Genomic DNA, 18,107 nt, shown 5'->3' with positions numbered 1-18,107 from the left:
CAAAATAGACAAAACTGAACTAAACTGAACTAAACCAGGTTCGGGACGAGAAGGCCCAGCTGAACCGCAGGGTGGATGGGCTGGCAGAGAGGATACAGAACCGCACATCCCAACTGGAGGAGTTGGCCAGCCGCCTGAAGGAGTTTGAGGATGGGAGGCAGGTTGTTGAAAGGAGGCTGGAGGCTGCCAAGCATCAGTTGGAGGTCCAAGTGGCTCTGGGCCCACAGGTAATGATCCACGATAGTGTGCAGAATCCACAGTATGATCAGATAAAAAGGAGAATGTTGGAACACAGGCTTCTGATGCAAGAGATGGACCTATTACTGCTCAATAAAACAATTGCCCTAGTGAAGAAACAACTGCAGGATTGTTCATAACAAGATCTTTATTTTTATGAGTTATACATAATCAGACGGTGTTGCTTGCCGTGCTGTGGTGTTAAGTGGAAAATAAACTGTATAGCTATGGAAAAACAGCTGCTGGGGAGAGCAGATGTAGTGTTCTGTCCAGACAGCAGCTTCCTGCCTCCTCCACTAGCAGCTTGTATTAGTCCCACCTTCAAGAGTCGAGGCGAGGATTAGAGCTTTATTGTCAGGTCACAGGTTTACAGAAGTAAAGAAGTGGAAATTCATTTTTGTAAAATGTAAATCATGCCATCATACATCCCACAGTGGCCAATAAAGAATATCAGCGTTGTTTCTGTGGGCTACCTTTAATTCTGAAGGTGTAATTAAACTTACTGTCAAACTGTTTTGAAGTCAAAGACCAATACTGAGCAATATCAGTTAAATCATATTGGATATATTCATATTTAAAATATGCTAAATAATCCATTGAGTTTATGCAATAAATTCCAGTAGTACTGCATTTTTGTAATTGCGTTTAATTGCGTATTCTTTTCAATGTCGCCAACTTCAGATCTATGATGTTTAGACAAATTGATGTAACAAAAGTAAAACCACTGTTGCACGCATGTGGAAGCATTTCTGCTCATTCAAATACTGTCATAATGTATTACTTTGAGCACATTTTACCACTCCAAACCATCTTCCAGCAGATATATAATTTCCTCATCCCGTGTTGGTTTTGTCTTTCTCTCTCCCACGCCACAGGCATGCAGTGCTAAGAGTCTGGAGAGACTGCGGAGCCAGCAGGAGACCCTGAGGTCCCTGCAGCCACAAGTGGTCTACCTCAGAGACCTGGCCCAGGGTCTGGTTCAAGATGCACCCCAGACACCGGGTGGCAGCACTGAAGGTGCACAGAGGCTGCAGCAACAGGCCACAGACACAGAGAAAGAATATGGAGACGTGACTGAGAAGGTGAAGAGGAAAATATGTTGCTTGTGCAAATATGTGTTGAGTTTCTCTGAACAAAACACCACAATTTAAAGGAGAATTCCAGACAAGGGCATTTCTTTCTGTAATCTGATGTTATTTCTTAACCAGACGTAGAGGTAACAAAATTACTCCATTTCTAACGCAAGGTTGCTCTGAACCCGGGAGGTGAGATCTAGTGGTAGAAAGGTATGGCTCCTCCATACCTCCAAAAGCTGATCAACCCCTACACCCCCACTCGTTCACTTAGATCAGCCAACACAGGGATGCTGACCGAACCCTCGCTAAAAACTCCAGGGCAAAAATCCACTTGTCCGAGACAGTTTGCCCTCTTGGCTCCCAAGTTGTGGAATAAACTCCCTGTCGCACTTAGAACAACGGACTCACTCGCTACCTTTCGCCGTGGACTGAAGACTCACCTTTTCAGACTCCACCTAAACCCTTAGCACTACAGTAAAATCAATGACCATACATGAAGCTAGTTAACATTTGTTTGTTAGGTTTCTTTAGAACTTGATTATATTGTGTTTTTCTCTAGATAGATATCCATTTACATTGTTATATTGCTGTTAATGTACTGACCTATTATCTTGTTTATTATTGCGATGTTGTATCTGCTTATTGTAAGTCGCTTTGGATTAAAAGCGTCTGCTAAATGCCTAAACTGTAAACTGTAAACTGTAGTTCGCCTTTTTACTGCAGGCCATTAGGGACAAAACTCTGTGGAGACATCTCCGCCATTATGAAAGACGGATGTACTGTAAAAGAAAGAATTGCACCAGTGCAAAGTGAGCGGTGCACGTTGTGCCGTGACACGCTTGTAGATTTCATTCAGTAACTGCAAGGGCGCCTGCGCAAATCAGTGTTGTGAGTGCCTCACAACACTGTAAATAAAACCTTATAATTTAGTCTGACCAGGCCTCTGGTCAGACTAAATTATAAGGTTTTATTTACTTACTAGTTAGTTAGTTCCCAGTTAGTTAGGTGGGGCTGTTCTTAACGACGGGGTTGTCCTCGGACTTTGCCTGTGTTTTGGGCTGGGGGCCTGTGTTTGTCTCGGGTCCAGGGTGGTATTCAGCCGACACCAGTTTAAGACGTCCACAGGCGTCTTAACCTCACCCTCACGCACACAATGGGCACCCGCCAAATGCACAGAGCCTCCAAAAATCAGGTAGATACAATAGGAAAAAGCAATATTATTTGGCTAATACAGTACATTTGGATCTCTCCTTGCATGGGCCATTCTGTCCGTGTCGTCAGTTACTTTTTTACAGTTAGTTTTTAGGCTAACACAAAGTGAAACAGGAGTGGTTTGCACCACTCAAAAAAGAAACAAATAAATAAATAGTTTGTTGAGCGATAAAAAAATAAGCAATTTAGTGTAATAATGCCCAACCGCTCACGGTCAGAGCTGCGGTGGACTCGAGATGAAAAATAAAATAATAATAGAATTATCAAACCTCGTTCTGGGATATCATAACATCAGATTAAGCTATTAAAACTGCTTGTCCGGAATTCTCCTTAAAAACAATGACATGGCAATTTAAGGCTATACGACCAGATCTTCCAATTCCATTTCCATTCTGTTTCCTCTGTGTGAAATTGACCTGAAAGCCTCAGGAGGACATTTTAAAGCACTTTGTGATGTGTGTGAAGGCATTCTAACAGCTTTCTCACACTCAGAGAGGTCAAACCATTGGGCAGATAAGATAACAGAATACAGCTGTAAAGTCTTTCCAAATATTTGAATGTATGATATCAACGACGCTAGTTTATATTTTGTATGTTAAAACGTCTTTAAAATATATAAGCTCGGTAATATTGCATTAGTAGACGTGACATTCATGCCAGTAATCAGTGCAGGTTCCAAATGAAAATTTTCAACTAAACTCTAGTAGAATTTTGACAAGTGGTCAAGGACAGTGCTCCGTGGCTTCTCTTGAGTGTTCACATTGTACTTTGTGTGATTAGAGTCTTCTCCATAGGTTTGGTTTCCCTAGGTTGCTGAAATTCACTTGGTTCAGTACGTCTGGCTCGCCAACACAAACTAGAAATTGTCCAAAACATACTCCCACTTAAGCACAGCAGAAACCATGTTTTACACTTCGCATGGGGAGAACAGGCAGAAACTAAGAGACAAAAACTGATGGAAGGAATGATAACAATTATTATGCTGGTATTTTCCACGCAGCCTGGAGTGGAAAACATACAGTACATGTATGAAATAAGGAACGACTCACACACAGGACCATTGTCTGAGACTGTGTGTGTGTGTGTGTGTGTGTGTGTGTGTGTGTGTGTGTGTGTGTGTGTGTGTGTGTGTGTGTGTGTGTGTGTGTGTGTGTGTGTGTGTGTGTGTGTGTGTGTGTGTGTTTTACAGGAGGGATGGAAATAGATAGTGAGAGAGAGAGAGAAAGAGTGTGTTTGTGTCTTATGTTGACATATACTGTGTGCAGACGAGATGAGAGAGTGCAGTACAACCAAAGGCGTCGGTAGAGTTCTTCATTCCTGGGCTCCACTGCTCATATATGGTCAATGTGGACATTCAACATACCCCAAACACTGTTACACAAACCAGGAGCCTAAATTAAATGGCTTTATTATATCCATATTCTACTGTTCAGTTTCCAAATAAGTGCACCACAACCTAGTATGGGGCTCTTGGTGTAACAAAGGAATCATGGGCTCTTTATGCTGTTGCTGACGGAAAATAGTATTTTATGTTTCTCATCAGTGCATTGATCCGATTCTATTTGTTCCACATTAAAGAGGAACCAACAACATTGCATTGCAGAGCTTGCGGGTGATGATTCAGCAAGCAGATAAGATTTCATTAGCCAGGCTCTTAGACAATGATTCTATTGTATCTGTCTGTCTCGGGCCTATGCTGACAGCATCCATTTTGAATACTTTTTTCTTCCTTTTCTTTTCTTTTTTTAAATAATTACAGATATTTATCAAGATTGCTAGGGGAGGAAACCGTTAGAAAATGGGGAGAAATGTGGGTGAACACCAGTCGTAGGCTAGCTGGGGTACATGTGGGTTCTAGGTGCCGAGTTTGAAGGACAGGCTTGCAAAGCACAGGCACACGCACATATTTTGTGAATTTATTGAAGGATGCACAAGAAATCGCACAAATCTGATAAACAGTATCCTCCAATATGTGAAGTTGAATAATTCTGTGAATTCAGTTGTGTCCATTAGTGTGTTTATTTGATCCAATAACCTTGATACAGGATATACAGTAATGTTCTGGTTTGGCGATTTGTTTCAGTGCATTATTCTCTTATCTGCCAAAAAGCAAAATTGGGCTTTCTCACCACCTCCTCTTTAACTGCTGTTCGTTTCTGGTGTGGTTATATAAACAAAACCATTATTATTATTATCACAAAATGTCTCATTTGGCTTTGTTTGATCTGATCAGCAAATATTACAGTTCTGTCACTTTTTGGTTGATTAGATACTACTGTATATTAACACCCATTGCAGTATATTATTCTTAACGTCAGCTTTCCTTACCTCCTCTCCACCTTTCTCTCTCCACGTTGTCCCCCTGCCCCCCCCCCCCCCTCCTCCAGATCGAAAGCTGCTGCTCCTCCCTGGAAAGCCGGCTGCAGGGCGTGGGTGAGGTCCAGTCCAGCGTGCGTGACGTCTTCTCCCGCCTGGCCGACCTGGACGACGAGCTGGACTCCCTGAGTCCTGTGGGACGCGATGCCGACTCGCTGGCCTCCCAGGCGGAGGCCCTGCGCGGCTTCCTGTCCCGCCTCGGCGACCTGAGGTCCGAGTTGGACGGCCACGGCTCAAATTGCACCGCCATGCTGCGCCGGGAGGGCTCCTCCCCCGACCTGCTGGCCCTGCGCAGGGAGACGGAGGCCCTGAGCCGACAGGCTGGCAAGGTGAGAGGCTGCAGCACAATGGGTCGAATGTGGATCTTGGACGTAATGTGGCCAGACTGTGGGTCAGTCATCTATGCCAGTAGTTCTCAACCAGTGGGCCGGGGACCACCAGTGGTCCTTGCGGGGGTTCCAGGTGGTCCCCAGCTAAATGATGTAGAGTTAGTAGACCCTTATAGATCTTTAACTCTTGAGAGCGTAAAATGAATGATGTTTAATTTTACGCTCAAGAGTTACATTATGATGGTTAAATGTCTGCATTAGGTATTTTTACAAGAAGTCTACACATTTAGAGAATGAAGATTCTTTTTTATTTTGATCAACGTTTGCCTGTTTATCTCTCCTATGGTACCAACATCAACACAGCATGGAACAAAATCTTATCCAACGATAACAAAGTATTCTACGTTTGGGGTCTGAGAGACAAAATCTCATCAAATGGGGGTCCGTGGATCAAATGCAGAATAAATAATTGACCTTGATATGAAAAAGGTTGAAAACCACTGATCTATGCTGCATCTATGACGCATGACTCCACATTTGGACAAGGATCCGAGCCCCATTGACTCCCATTAAATATTTAAAGGAATATAAAACAATGTGTGGAAGAAAAATGTATGGAGATACCAAGTTATCTTACTGCAAGCGTACACAAGAAATGTGCTGATCGGTCCAGGAGTTTGTGAGATTATCTCAGGACAAACACAGACAGACCGACGGATAGTCTGGCTGTAAAAAGGAGACTGAGAAGTTATCTCTTTCCTCCACAGTTTCCATTGTTATCTAATGTCTGAAGATAGCCAACAATATATTAATTAATCACCCAACTGGAAGTTTCCATGAGTTTTGCCTTGTCTCCTAGCAATGTGAGCTTTTATAATATATATTTTTTTAAATAAAAGTGCTTCGGTCCAATTTGCTTGTGATCTCATTACAAACCTAACTGCAGTGTTTGGCACTGCAAATTAACTTCCACATCCGGCCCGACATTCTTAAAATCAATCCAGAGACCCAGACTGCACCTGAATTAAAATCAGTTTACTGCATCATTTGGACAAATGATTACTGACCCACAGGTCACCCAAATGTAATTATACAAATGTTCAAAAAACGTGAAGTTGAACTATGGCTGACTGACAACAGTAGGCCACATTTATGCAATCTTTCCACTAATTATAAATGCATCCCAAATATATCTGAACTAAAGTTTGTGTTTTACCACAACATAACTCGTTTAACCATTCTGTTAAACATTAACATTTATGTTTTACTGCATTATGATAACCTGTGTGTGTGTCACTGATCTGTCAATCTGCCACTTTCTGTCTATAAATCTACCAGGAACATCTGTATTAATATTTCTCCATAACTTACTCCAAGTCTAAACATTATTTTAAACATTAATGCTTATATTGTATTAGTGCGGTTGCCTAAACAGGGAAACCAGACTTGTTCTTATAGTACTTGTCCGACTTTATTCTAGATAAACTTTATTTTGGTGGAACGCACTTGGGCCATATGTCAAATCGACTGGCTTCATCAGGACTCATCTGCTTGCATTTTGCTAAGAGATACGTTATAGTTTAATTTATACTAGTAAGACACCTCAGGGTGACATGCGACCTCGCACTAAAGGCAGAGGTCGCGCCAATTCTTGGCCATCTGGCCAGTGATGTATATGGGACCAGTTACTCATAATGGAGACCCCTGCATGATAGTCAACAATGTTATGTCAAAACATGCCCATATATGGGCATTACCAATAATGGGCATTCCCAGATATGTCCTTAATATTGATAACATAATATCCTTAATAATGTCCTTAATATTGATAATATATAGGAATCTCCATATATGGGCATAAAACATATGTTAATTAGTAAAGCCAAGCAGGGCCTTGGCGAGTTATCTGAATTAAAATATTTCACCATAGCTTACTCCAAGTCTAAACAATATGTTAAACATTAACATTTATATTTTATTGCATTATATTATACCTGTAATTGATGCAACCTATCTATAAATCTATCCAGAACATCTCTACCTATGTTTTTGCCCACCTGAAGATGAGGTTCTCAACATAATAATATGGTTTATTCCTCACATAACCTATTTATGCACAAACTAGTATGTACATTACACAAATGAGCTTTGCCATTTAGAGCTGCAGTCCAACCATAGCCTATTCATTACATTATAAGTAATTTTTCACGGGTATTAGAACCTATGCAGGACTCTGCCCCGGGATAAACCAAAAACAGCAAGGTGTTAAAAATGATAACAGCTAATTCAGGAAAATCTAATGATAAAAGTGTGGCAATCAAATTTAATTCAGCTGACAAGTTGACAAATCTAATTCTGAACCAAGCTCCAAAAATGCTCATGATGTGGCATTGTGAGATTGTGTTTCTGCTATTTTCACAAACATTCACCTATTTTCACAGAATGTTCGCCTTATTATGCCATGCCCAGTCTCATTGATTGACGCCTTGCTCCCCTGCCTCTGTTCCTCATCTCCAGCTGAATGAACGAGGCCAGGGCAAGTTGGACCAGATCGACGACGCGGCTCAGAAGGTCCGCGAGTTCTACGGGCTGGTGGCCGAGCTGCAAGGCCTTCTGGGCAGAGCGGAGGATGGCCTGAGCGGCCAGGGCATGGTCGGCACCGAGGTGGAGACCATCAAACAGCAGCTGCACGAGTTCAAGGTAGGAATGAACTTGTCTTTTTATGCACATGTCGTGGGTCAATGGATTTGTATGTGTCCGTACGTGTGTGTGTATGTGTGTGTGTGTTGAGGTGTATGTATACATGAGTGTCTGTACGACGTGCACATTCTGCAGTGTTGAATCCCACTAAATTTGCTATGGATGCTTCCCATCAAGCCAATTGTTACAGTACATACTGTAGGGCGGCAGTGGCTCAGGAGGAAAAGTGCTCACTTGGGAATAGGATGGTTCCTAGTTCGATCCCTGCTCCTCACGGCATTGCACTAAAGTGTACTTGAGCCAGGCAATAAACATCTAACTGCTCCCCAGGAGCTGTTCAGTTGCAGCTGACTGATCCTAACAGACCGATGAGTTAGAAAATATTTGTATTTCAATGGGACTTCCTAGATTAATACAAAATATTGTTTACAAGTAGAAATGGTGCCATGTGATGGAAATGTGGCACGGTTGCTTTGTCATAAGTATTTTGTATGTTAGTAAGCCGTTTGGCGAATGTGAAACGAATAGGGTATAATCTATTTGTATCAGTGGTTTCCCATTCTCATGCTGCTTTCACACTAGGCGGTGCCAAAGCAACAGGCTACAATTCATTTTCAGTGGAAGTGAGCGACATGAAGCTAGAAACTGATGCCTGACACTTGTCACTGCATGACGGGCGTGACACACTACGAAACGTTGAGTTGGCTTCAACTCTTTTCAGCACTCCAGTGACGCAGTGAAGCATCAATCAATCATATGTTTTTGTTTCACTAGTTCCACTCATCGTCTCTCTCCACACAGTTCCATAAAAAGAGGAAAACCTAATTCTTCCACATAAACCTACCCTTTTCATTTATGGCTGAGTGGCTTCAAACTTCAGGCTTCAGTGTAGCTGACCATGCTGTGTCGTTTTGTAGCTTTAGTCCCTGCTATTACGAACACAGTATTTTGTGTGTGTGTGTGTGTGTGTGTGTGTGTGTGTGTGTGTGTGTGTGTGTGTGTGTGTGTGTGTGTGTGTGTGTGTGTGTGTGTGTGTGTGTGTGTGTGTGTGTGTGTGTGTGTGTGTGTGTGTGTGTGTGTGTGTGTGTGTGTGGTGACCTCCTCTCCTTGGCTGTGCATGTGTCCAATGTTTGTAGAGCTTTGCAGGGCTGATGCATAGTTCGCCCTCACTTCCTCTGTCTCAGACAGACCACGAGGTATAGCTTTGTGTGTGTGTGTGTGTGTGTGTGTGTGCGCGCGCGCACACACACACACGTGCGTGTGCTTTACTGGTGGTTTGTGTGAGTCACTCATCTCTGAAACGCCTGACGCCTTGTTGAATCACACACTTTCTTCTCTGAAAGGTAGATATGACGTCCCAACTCTGTCTCAGTAATACTTTTACCACATGCATGCGACACACACACACACACACACACACACACACACACAATTTCTTACTCTCACACAAACACATTGCTCTATCATGGATTTCTCTCTCCTCCCACCCCCTGGGGTTCAGGCCTAACCCGCCGGGGGTTTGGAGTTCGTCTAGCCTCGTCACCCTGGTGATGGATGACAACTCAGAATTTGATATGGTACAACATAATACTCCTCCTTTTTCGTTGAGACCTGGGATTAGTTATTTCAATATTGTGTGCTCGGAATATTGGGTGTTGTTTTGCTTTAGGGGCGGTATAGCCATGGACCATGCGACCATGCCCTGACGTTTAGCATTCACTAGTATATCACATGCTGGATATACTGGGATAAAACTGCTTCCAGGCTTTTCATCACATTTCAACAGTGCACTGGTTAAGAACTCGCCCCTTGGAAATGTCAATTTGTTCCAAAAAACGTCAGTGTATTCTGCTATATATATTTTAAAAATATTCCGTTGTATTCCAAAACAATTCTTTGTTAGAATAAATTCAGTATATTCCAGTGTTGTGTAACAAAATTCTAAACAATTCTGTGTATTCCTGTGTATTCCTAAAAAGAAAATGTTCCAAAAAATTTAGTTTATTGATTCCAGTGTATATTTAATACACCATATTCCGTATTGTATTGATGAAAATTCAATGTACTCCAAAAGATTTAATTTATTCCAAAAGATTCAGTGTATTCCAAAACAGTGAGTGTATTCCCAAAATATGCAGTGCTTTCCAAAAGACAATATGAGTCTTTTACAAGAAAGTAATTGTATAAAAGATGCCCTGAAGCCTGATTTATAATTCGTTGTAGAATGCTGTGGTGCACCGAATATAGCCGATGTGGAAGCTCACGACATGTTACAACAAAGGCTTGCTGATCTGCTATTTTTGGTGTGCAACACGTCATGGGACAGAACCATAAATTCAGTATCATGCTGCCCAAGGAATGCAGGAGAGTGCCGGAACAGGGGGAAATTATAGATTCCAAAGTCATTCAATCAATCAAATACTAACAGAAATGACAAGGCCAGGCAGTTTTATTTGTAAGGTCCAATTCAATGGGCTTTACGCAGAACAACAAGCAAAGCAAACACAATTATACAATAAAAATCACGGTCACAGTGCCAAAGGGAAAGACTGAAAATGTCTTTAGTTGTGTTTTAAAAGAAATTAGTGGCAACAGACCTGCAGTTTTCTGGGAGTTTCCAGATATGCGGTGCATAAAAACTAAATGTTTCCCCACTAAATGCCACCACGTTTATTTTTGCTTTCAGGGACAGAAAGCAGACCTTTCCCATATAACCTGAGAGGGTCTGGATGGTTCATGATATATATGTACAAGATCAGAAATGTATTTTGGCCCTAAACCAGTGGTTCTCAACCTCTGGGTCGGGACCCAGGGGGTCCCCAAATTATTATTATTATTTTTTTTTTTTTGGGGGGGGGGGGGGTGCCCAGATGATTAACTTAATGTGTAACATTGTTTACTCACTCAACAGTAAACAAACCACAATAAAGTTAGATAAAGTTGTAGGCGTTGTGAGCATGTAGATCTGCTATTTTCACAATAGAACTGTTATACAAAATGTAATTCCTCAGCTCTTAGTGCTCGTCAGGGTGGGGAGTCCCCAGTTAAAATATGGTTATTTTGGGGTTCGCGGCCTGAAAAGGTTGAGAACCACTGCCCTAAACCATTAAAAGCTGTATAGACCAACGGTGATGTCAACGTGTCAAAGACGTGGTATTAATTACAGGACGTTGCCCTTCCCTTGTAGAGATTTCTTGTGCTCTTGCATGCCAAGACAGCAGGACTCCCCAGTTCCCTCAGCAGTACGTCTACTGTCGTGTGGAGACTTCCATAGGAGCTGGCCTTAGGAATGTGCTGTGCTGGCATATCTATTGTGTGCCCAAGTTTTATTGCTTTACCAACTCCTTGCAGATGACCGTGGTGAATACATGCCAAAACCTCAAGAGTTAACCACCTAAGCCCTTATTTTATACTAGTGAAAAGAATTATATTTTTAAAACATTTTGACAATATGATGGCATAATATAATAAGGCGATAACAAGGCGATAAAGCGATGCAATTAGTTGTTGAGACAAGGTCGATATTTCTTTACCCCGAAGAAAAACATCAACCTGTATGAATGAGGCATCACCGACGTAATAGTTTTACGTGGAATAATCGCAACACATTTTCACATTTGTTTATTGCTCACACTCCCGTTGTGTAAGGGCCTGTAGAGGTAATTGAACCAGTGTGTGTGTGTGTGTGTGTGTGTGTGTGTGTGTGGTACTGAGAGCGAGCGACAGAATGATAGAACACTCTTGTTATGCTCCAGCACATCATTTTCATCAAAAGAGTACTGGGACTGCGATGTCATTTCCTGTCCAGTGATGCAAGTATGTGTGACAAGTAAAGATTCTGAAAGAATCTGACCGCCCCCATATCCACCCCCCGCAACCGTTATCCTCGGTGGTACGATAGCGTCGCTTGCCGAAAATAACAGATTCGCAAGCTGACGACACGTCACACTTCATGGAGTATAAATTAATTATTACCCTTTTTAATCTTTGTTCCCATCTCTGATCATAAGCCACACGGGGCTTATGGGAAGGCTGATCCTTTATCAACTGATCGATGAGTCACATGATACTGCATTGAGGCTAATGCTTTTGGTGCGTTTTGAAATATTTAGTGCTGGTCCTCCCAGCTGCCTCTCGGGAGAAAGAGTGATCACTCCTCTGGTATTAGACGTACACATCATTAAGAGTGTTAATTTACCCAGAAGGCTCCATTTTTACACTTAAAAGTTAAATGAACACTCCAGAGTTGACTTGATGTTGGGTAGTGGGTACTGTACATTTCTCCCTGTCTCTTCCTGATCTATCACTGTATTCACTACTCTTTCTGTGTTTCTCCCATTCTCTCTTTCTCTCTCTCTCTCTCTCTCTCTCTCACCCCATTCTCTCCAGAATAGAGAATAGCAGCTTTACTAAACGATAATAATAGAATAAAACGTGAAATAAAGAATGGCGGCAATAATAAACAATAATGAAAAATAGTAAGGTTAACAGCTCCTTCTACCTCCTTCCCTCTGACTCCGACTCCGTTCCTCCCTCCCTTTCTCTTATTCCCTCCCTCTACATTCTCTCTCTCTCTCCATCTCTCTCTCTCTCTCTATCTCTATGTGTATGTCTCTCTTTCTCTCTCCCTCTCTTTCCATGCCTTGCCCCAGTGTGTTTTTGTTAATGAGAGCAAGCTGGATGAATGTGTTACAGAGGACAAACAGACAGGGGAGATAAAGAGGTGTGTGTGTGGGGGGGGGGGGAGGGGGGGGAGAGAGAGAGAGAGAGAGAGAGAGAGAGAGAGAGAGAGAGAGAGAGAGAGAGAGAGAGAGAGAGAGAGAGAGAGAGAGAGAGAGAGAGAGAGAGAGAGATGTGAAAAGCTGAATCGAGATAAAAAGAGAGCATACAAAGGCAGAGAAAATGACTCACGAAAACCAATAGTTACGTTAATCATTTTTTGTCTTTGTCTGTCCAGGCTGTTCACCATTAAATACATTTCATTTTTTAATTGGGCCCCAGGTACTGTAACCATAAAGGCAATTGCACAATCTACTTTAATACAATTGTACTCAGTGTTACAGTCTAGTCTAATCTAGTCTAGACAAGGCAATTATTCTATTCTATTCCATTGTATTCCATTCTATTCTGTCCTGAAGAGCAGAAGCTTGATGGAGTGTGTATTGACTTTGTGCCGCAGTTGTGTGTGTGTGTGTGTGTGTGTGTGTGTGTGTGTGTGTGTGTGTGTGTGTGTGTGTGTGTGTGTGTGTGTGTGTGTGTGTGTGTGTGTGTGTGTGTGTGTGTGTGTGTGTGTGTGTGTGTGTGTGTGTGTGTGTGTGTGTGTGTGTGTGTCTGGAAGGCAGACTCCCTGGGTGCAAAGTCTCAGGCAGCAGCAGAGTGGAGAATGGATTCAGTCTGCAAAGTATCTAGAGCATGGAGAAAAGGTCTGTCTGGAGGTGTGTGTGTGCGCGTGCGCGTGTGCGACCGTACGTGCATGTGTCCGTCTGTATATCTGTCTGGGGGCAGGCAACGGGTATTTATAGGGAGGCAAGGAATGAGGGAGCGAGATGGAGAGGGGGGAGAGAGAAAGCAGGGATATAGCGAGGAACTGTAGTCCAAAATAGAGAGGATATTGTCTCACTTGGAGAGGATTGTATTCTAATTAAAGAATACAGAGAGATGGTTCTTCACTTGTTATGTTATTTTCGTCAGCTACATTGCCCACAGCAATATTATCATCAATCATCAATTCTGGAATTAAGACGAGAGAAAACAAACATGTTCACTCTCAAAGGCTTCTCTCCCTCTCTCTCTCTCTCTCTCTCTCTCTCTCTCTCTCTCTTGTTCTCTAGCCCAGTGGTTCTCAAAGTGGATTCCAGGGACTCTTCGGGTTCCTTTAGGGGGGTCTAGATGGACTTTAACTCTGACAGTGTAACCAAATGGTCCATTTGGTTCCATTTGTACACTGTCAGAGTCAAGGGGAGACACTTGTGAAATGTTGAAGTTTGAGAAACACTGCTCCTGCCCCTCCTCTCTCCTGCTCAGTAACTGATCCAACTGGGGTCATTTCAAAACTAAACATGTCCGTCTGGGTCCAAAAAAGACTGGGACAACCAACCCACCCCACCCCACCCTCCCCTCCCCTCCTCTCCTCTCCTCCCCTGCCCTCCCATCTCCTCACAGACCCCTTTTCCAATCCAAAGGGATGATGTCATTCCTCTGCTTAAAGAAGGCGTGTGTGTGTGTGTGTGTGTGTGTGTGTGTGGGGGGGGGGGGGCACGGTAGGAAATGTGTGTACTAGTGTGTGTGTGTGTGTGTGTGTGTGTGTCTGTGTGTTTGCAGCGTGCATGCGTGCGTGCAGTGTGGCAGGGTAGGGGCCCGGGGGGAGCCAGAGGGTAAAGGGCCATGAGAGTGGGAGCTGATGTTGTCAGACCAGCCGGGTCTTATTGTTAAATCCCCCAAACAATGAGCTCATGGAGAGACACTGGGTCACTGAGGAGGAGGAGGAGGAGGAGGAGGAGGAGGGGGTCAGAGAATGCAGGAAGTAGACGCTCTTGCAATCTCTATGAAATGGTCTGTATTATTTGTTGTCCACTCTGCTCTCCCTCACTTACTCTCCATTAACCTCTTTCTCAATCGTCTCCCCTCTCGCAATCTCTCCCCCCGCCCCCTTCTCTCAATTCAATTTCAATTCAAAGGGCTTTATTGGCATGAAAAAACATATTACGTTTACTTTGCCAAAGCAGAAGTGTACACAGTACAATACCATCAGTCAATATACTACAATCAAAATAAAATATGTACAAAGGGGTGGAACAGTTTTCATGTATAGAGATTACTCGATGCAGACAGTGCAAGGATGTATACACCATGATCGGTAGTCTTTAAGATGGTTGTGTTCCATTTGATATCCTTCTCCTATCACTGCAGCTCACAAATCTTGCTGCTGTGTTTGCACATTGTTGTACTTCACCCAGCAGATATGGGAGTTTTTCATCATTGGTCATGTTTTCAAACTCTCCTTGTGTGGTTATGATCTCTCATATTCCACTACCAGCATTATCACATCTGTCAAAATGCACATGCCAGAGGTATTGTGCCTGGCACCTCTGTCATTGGTCTGTCTGTCTGTCTGTCTGTCTGTCTGTCTGTCTGTCTGTCTGTCTGTCTGTCTCTCCTCTCTCTCTCTCTCCCGTGTACATGTTTATACACGACCGTACACCGATCAGCATATGTGCTACTGTGGAATCCAAGAGTGTATTTAGAGGTGTCGTGTGGGCCAACGGTGTCATGCGCGTGTGTGAGTGCGCTGTGCATCAGAGGATGCTTCTAATTCCAGGCTTTTTCGGGGTGCAACCGGAATCTCAGCTGTCTCCTCGCCCGCCCAACACACACACACACACACACACACACACTAGGGTGGGGCACCAACATCGTTGTACATCCCCCCTCATCTCCCTCGGTCCCTAAGCAGCTGACTTAGTCTCTGGGTGGCTGGAGATGAGAACAGACACACAAACACACACACACACACACACACACGCACGCGCACACGCACACACACACACACAGGATGTAATATGGCTAAACCCCACACTGCAGCTGCAAATGGGCATTCCAGGACAGGGCTGGTTACTGGTTACTCTCTGACAGTATTCGTGGAAATCCCTGTCCTAAATCATGGCCTTGTGACTCCCATGTCCTCACCCCTCTGTTTCTTTCTGTCCTGTACGTGTACAGTATCTCTCTGATCTACTGTCTTGCTGTCCACTCATGCTATCACCCTCTTTTCTCCCCCTATATCCTCAGGCAGAAACCTTGTATATCTATGTTAATAAATGAATTCCCCCATTTGATTTTGACTTTGTCATATGACAGTGTCACATGACACAGTTATTGTGGCAGTGACTGTTTTGGACAAGGGTTTCTCCTAAAATTGGTTTCCCACCTGAAAAAAATATGTTCTGTTTACTAAAGAGCTGGAGATCCCTGTTAATGAACAAACCCTCTATCAGAATATAGAGCTTTACATTTGTTATTAAAAATTTAACAAAAACATATCACTTAGCACCTCAAGTGATTGGATGGCAGTTAGCTCCGTCTGTCTGTCACACCTCACACGTCACACTCTTGCCCTGCTCATATCTCCGCAACCGTTGCCCCGATCCATGCCAAATTTTGCACACACGTTCCTTGCCTGCCAAACTACAACCTCCAAGGACCCCCGGAGCTCCAGGGACCCCCAGGTCCCTGGGGGACCCCCAGATGTAAAAAATGACCAAATGTGCAAAAATTACCAAATGACCACCCCAACGGGGCTGCTCACGGGGAATTCCCGGGGACCACCGACTCCTGGTGCTCCAGAACGGATGCAAAAGTGGTGGCGCCCCCAGTGGAGGACCCCCTCCACTGCAGCTCACATAAAATGCCGTAACTCGGGCTAGGAGCGTCCGGGAGAGCCGGGGCCGGTACCTATTTGTCCGCCAAGGCAACGCGGAGACCCCACCCCTCATTTCTCACATGCCCCTCTTCTAGCGCCACCATGAGGCAGATTCTTGCAAAACACATTTTTGGACACTGCTCCTACAGATTTTGCCCTAAAATCACACAAATCGGTACACACTATGTCTACACGTCCCCCTACACTCAGGAACCAATGCCACTTACAGCCCTCTTTGTGTATACATGTCACCTGACGGTCGCTTATCTCCCGATTAGGGAGTCTTACTGGTACTTAGTATGCAAGAAAATCACAAGAAAATCACAAACAGTACTGCCACGTTTTAACAGGAAATGAAGCGAGTCATTGAATACGACTCACCAACTAGCAGCAGGATCTAATTCTGGAGTTTTATAGTGAAAAAGACATGCTCCCAATGTTGGATACCTTTTTTCCAGCTGTGGATATACAGTAGCTCTCCTCCTTTTGCACCTTAAGTGATTGGACCAGCGATGGTAGTAGTGCACAGTCAGTACGTACAGATTTTGTTGCTTTTCCATAGTGAACGCACTACATATTCAAAACGTGGTTGAATTAGTGGTCTATTGTATAGTATGGATTCCGTTCTTCAGTTTATAATAATGTTATAGGCAAGAGAACTGATGTGTACATGTGTCCGTACTACATCTGGATTGCTGGTTATTCAGCAGGATGCTTGGAAGATACAGTATAAATGAAAAAAAGAAGGAAATGGCATTTTTGACTAAATGTAAACCAATAAAAGTCTTCTCTGGCTTCTCTTATATCATCTGATGATTCATATTCTCTGGATGCTGTGAGTACAGTAAATCTATAAGAGTCACACTTCTTCCACTCACACACACACACACACACACACACACACACACACACACACACACACACACACACACACACCCACACACACACACACACACACACACACACACACACACACACACAGTGTCAGCAAATATGGTGCCTGTGGGTGTGAAAGCTGAGCCACACTGAGCCAGGACCAGTGTAGGACCTAAACATTTGTTACTCTTACTGGCCAAGCCGCAAAGCTGTAGTTCCTACAGTATACTGAGGAATTGTTGTTTATGTTGATCTTTTTTAATTGTGACTTTTTTGTACACAGGTACACAATTGGCTAAATTTTAGCACTAGCTTTTTAGATTTAGCATTTGTCTTCTATTGTAAAAATTGTAAAAATAATTCAAATAATTAGACATAATTATCATAAGTATCCTCATCCTCGTCCTCATCAGTCCTGTATTTTATGAAGTTCCAGCGAGGCTCCAGAGTTACTTAGCTTGTTTGCCTCTCACTAAGCAGCCATGTTAGCTAATTTAGTTTATTTGCTCGCATGATACAGTGTATCCTATGCTATGTGGAGAGTGGAGTTCAGTGTGTCAGAGCACAGTAACCCTGTGGTGACTTCACCCACATAATCACACCCATACGTCATCTGGACAGCCCAGTTTATTAGCTCTGCAAAGCTTTCCTGGACTACTTTCTGTCTGCTTTTTTCCACCTCTCTCTCTCTCTGTCTGAAAGTGTGTGTGTGTGTGTGTGTGTGTGGTGTGTGTGTGTGTGCGTGTGCATGTGCGTGTGTGTGCGTGCGTGTCCTCCTTTCTCTGTATAAACACTTGTGTGTTTGTGTACATAAATCTTGTGTGTGTGTGTGTGTGTGTGTGTCTGTCTGTGTTCTCTCTAAGGGGCTGATTGGATCAAGCT

The 18,107-nt window shown here is 43.4% G+C and overlaps 1 protein-coding gene across 2 annotated transcripts in view; it reads left to right on the top strand.

Moving 5' to 3' along the window:
- Positions 1–18,107, top strand: part of macf1a (microtubule actin crosslinking factor 1a) — a 189,210-nt gene that overhangs the window by 85,323 nt on the left and 85,780 nt on the right. For both annotated transcript variants that reach the window (XM_080734855.1, XM_080734854.1), the window contains exons 53-56: positions 39–227; positions 1,113–1,319; positions 4,913–5,230; positions 7,748–7,930. In XM_080734855.1, the coding sequence (XP_080590981.1) occupies positions 39–227; positions 1,113–1,319; positions 4,913–5,230; positions 7,748–7,930 (897 nt within the window). The remainder of the gene's footprint in view (positions 1–38; positions 228–1,112; positions 1,320–4,912; positions 5,231–7,747; positions 7,931–18,107) is intronic.

Source organism: Nannobrachium achirus (genome assembly GCF_963921795.1).
Source record: "Nannobrachium achirus genome assembly, chromosome: 10".
NCBI lineage: Eukaryota > Metazoa > Chordata > Actinopteri > Myctophiformes > Myctophidae > Nannobrachium > Nannobrachium achirus.
This window is presented reverse-complemented; position numbering and strand designations above follow the sequence as displayed.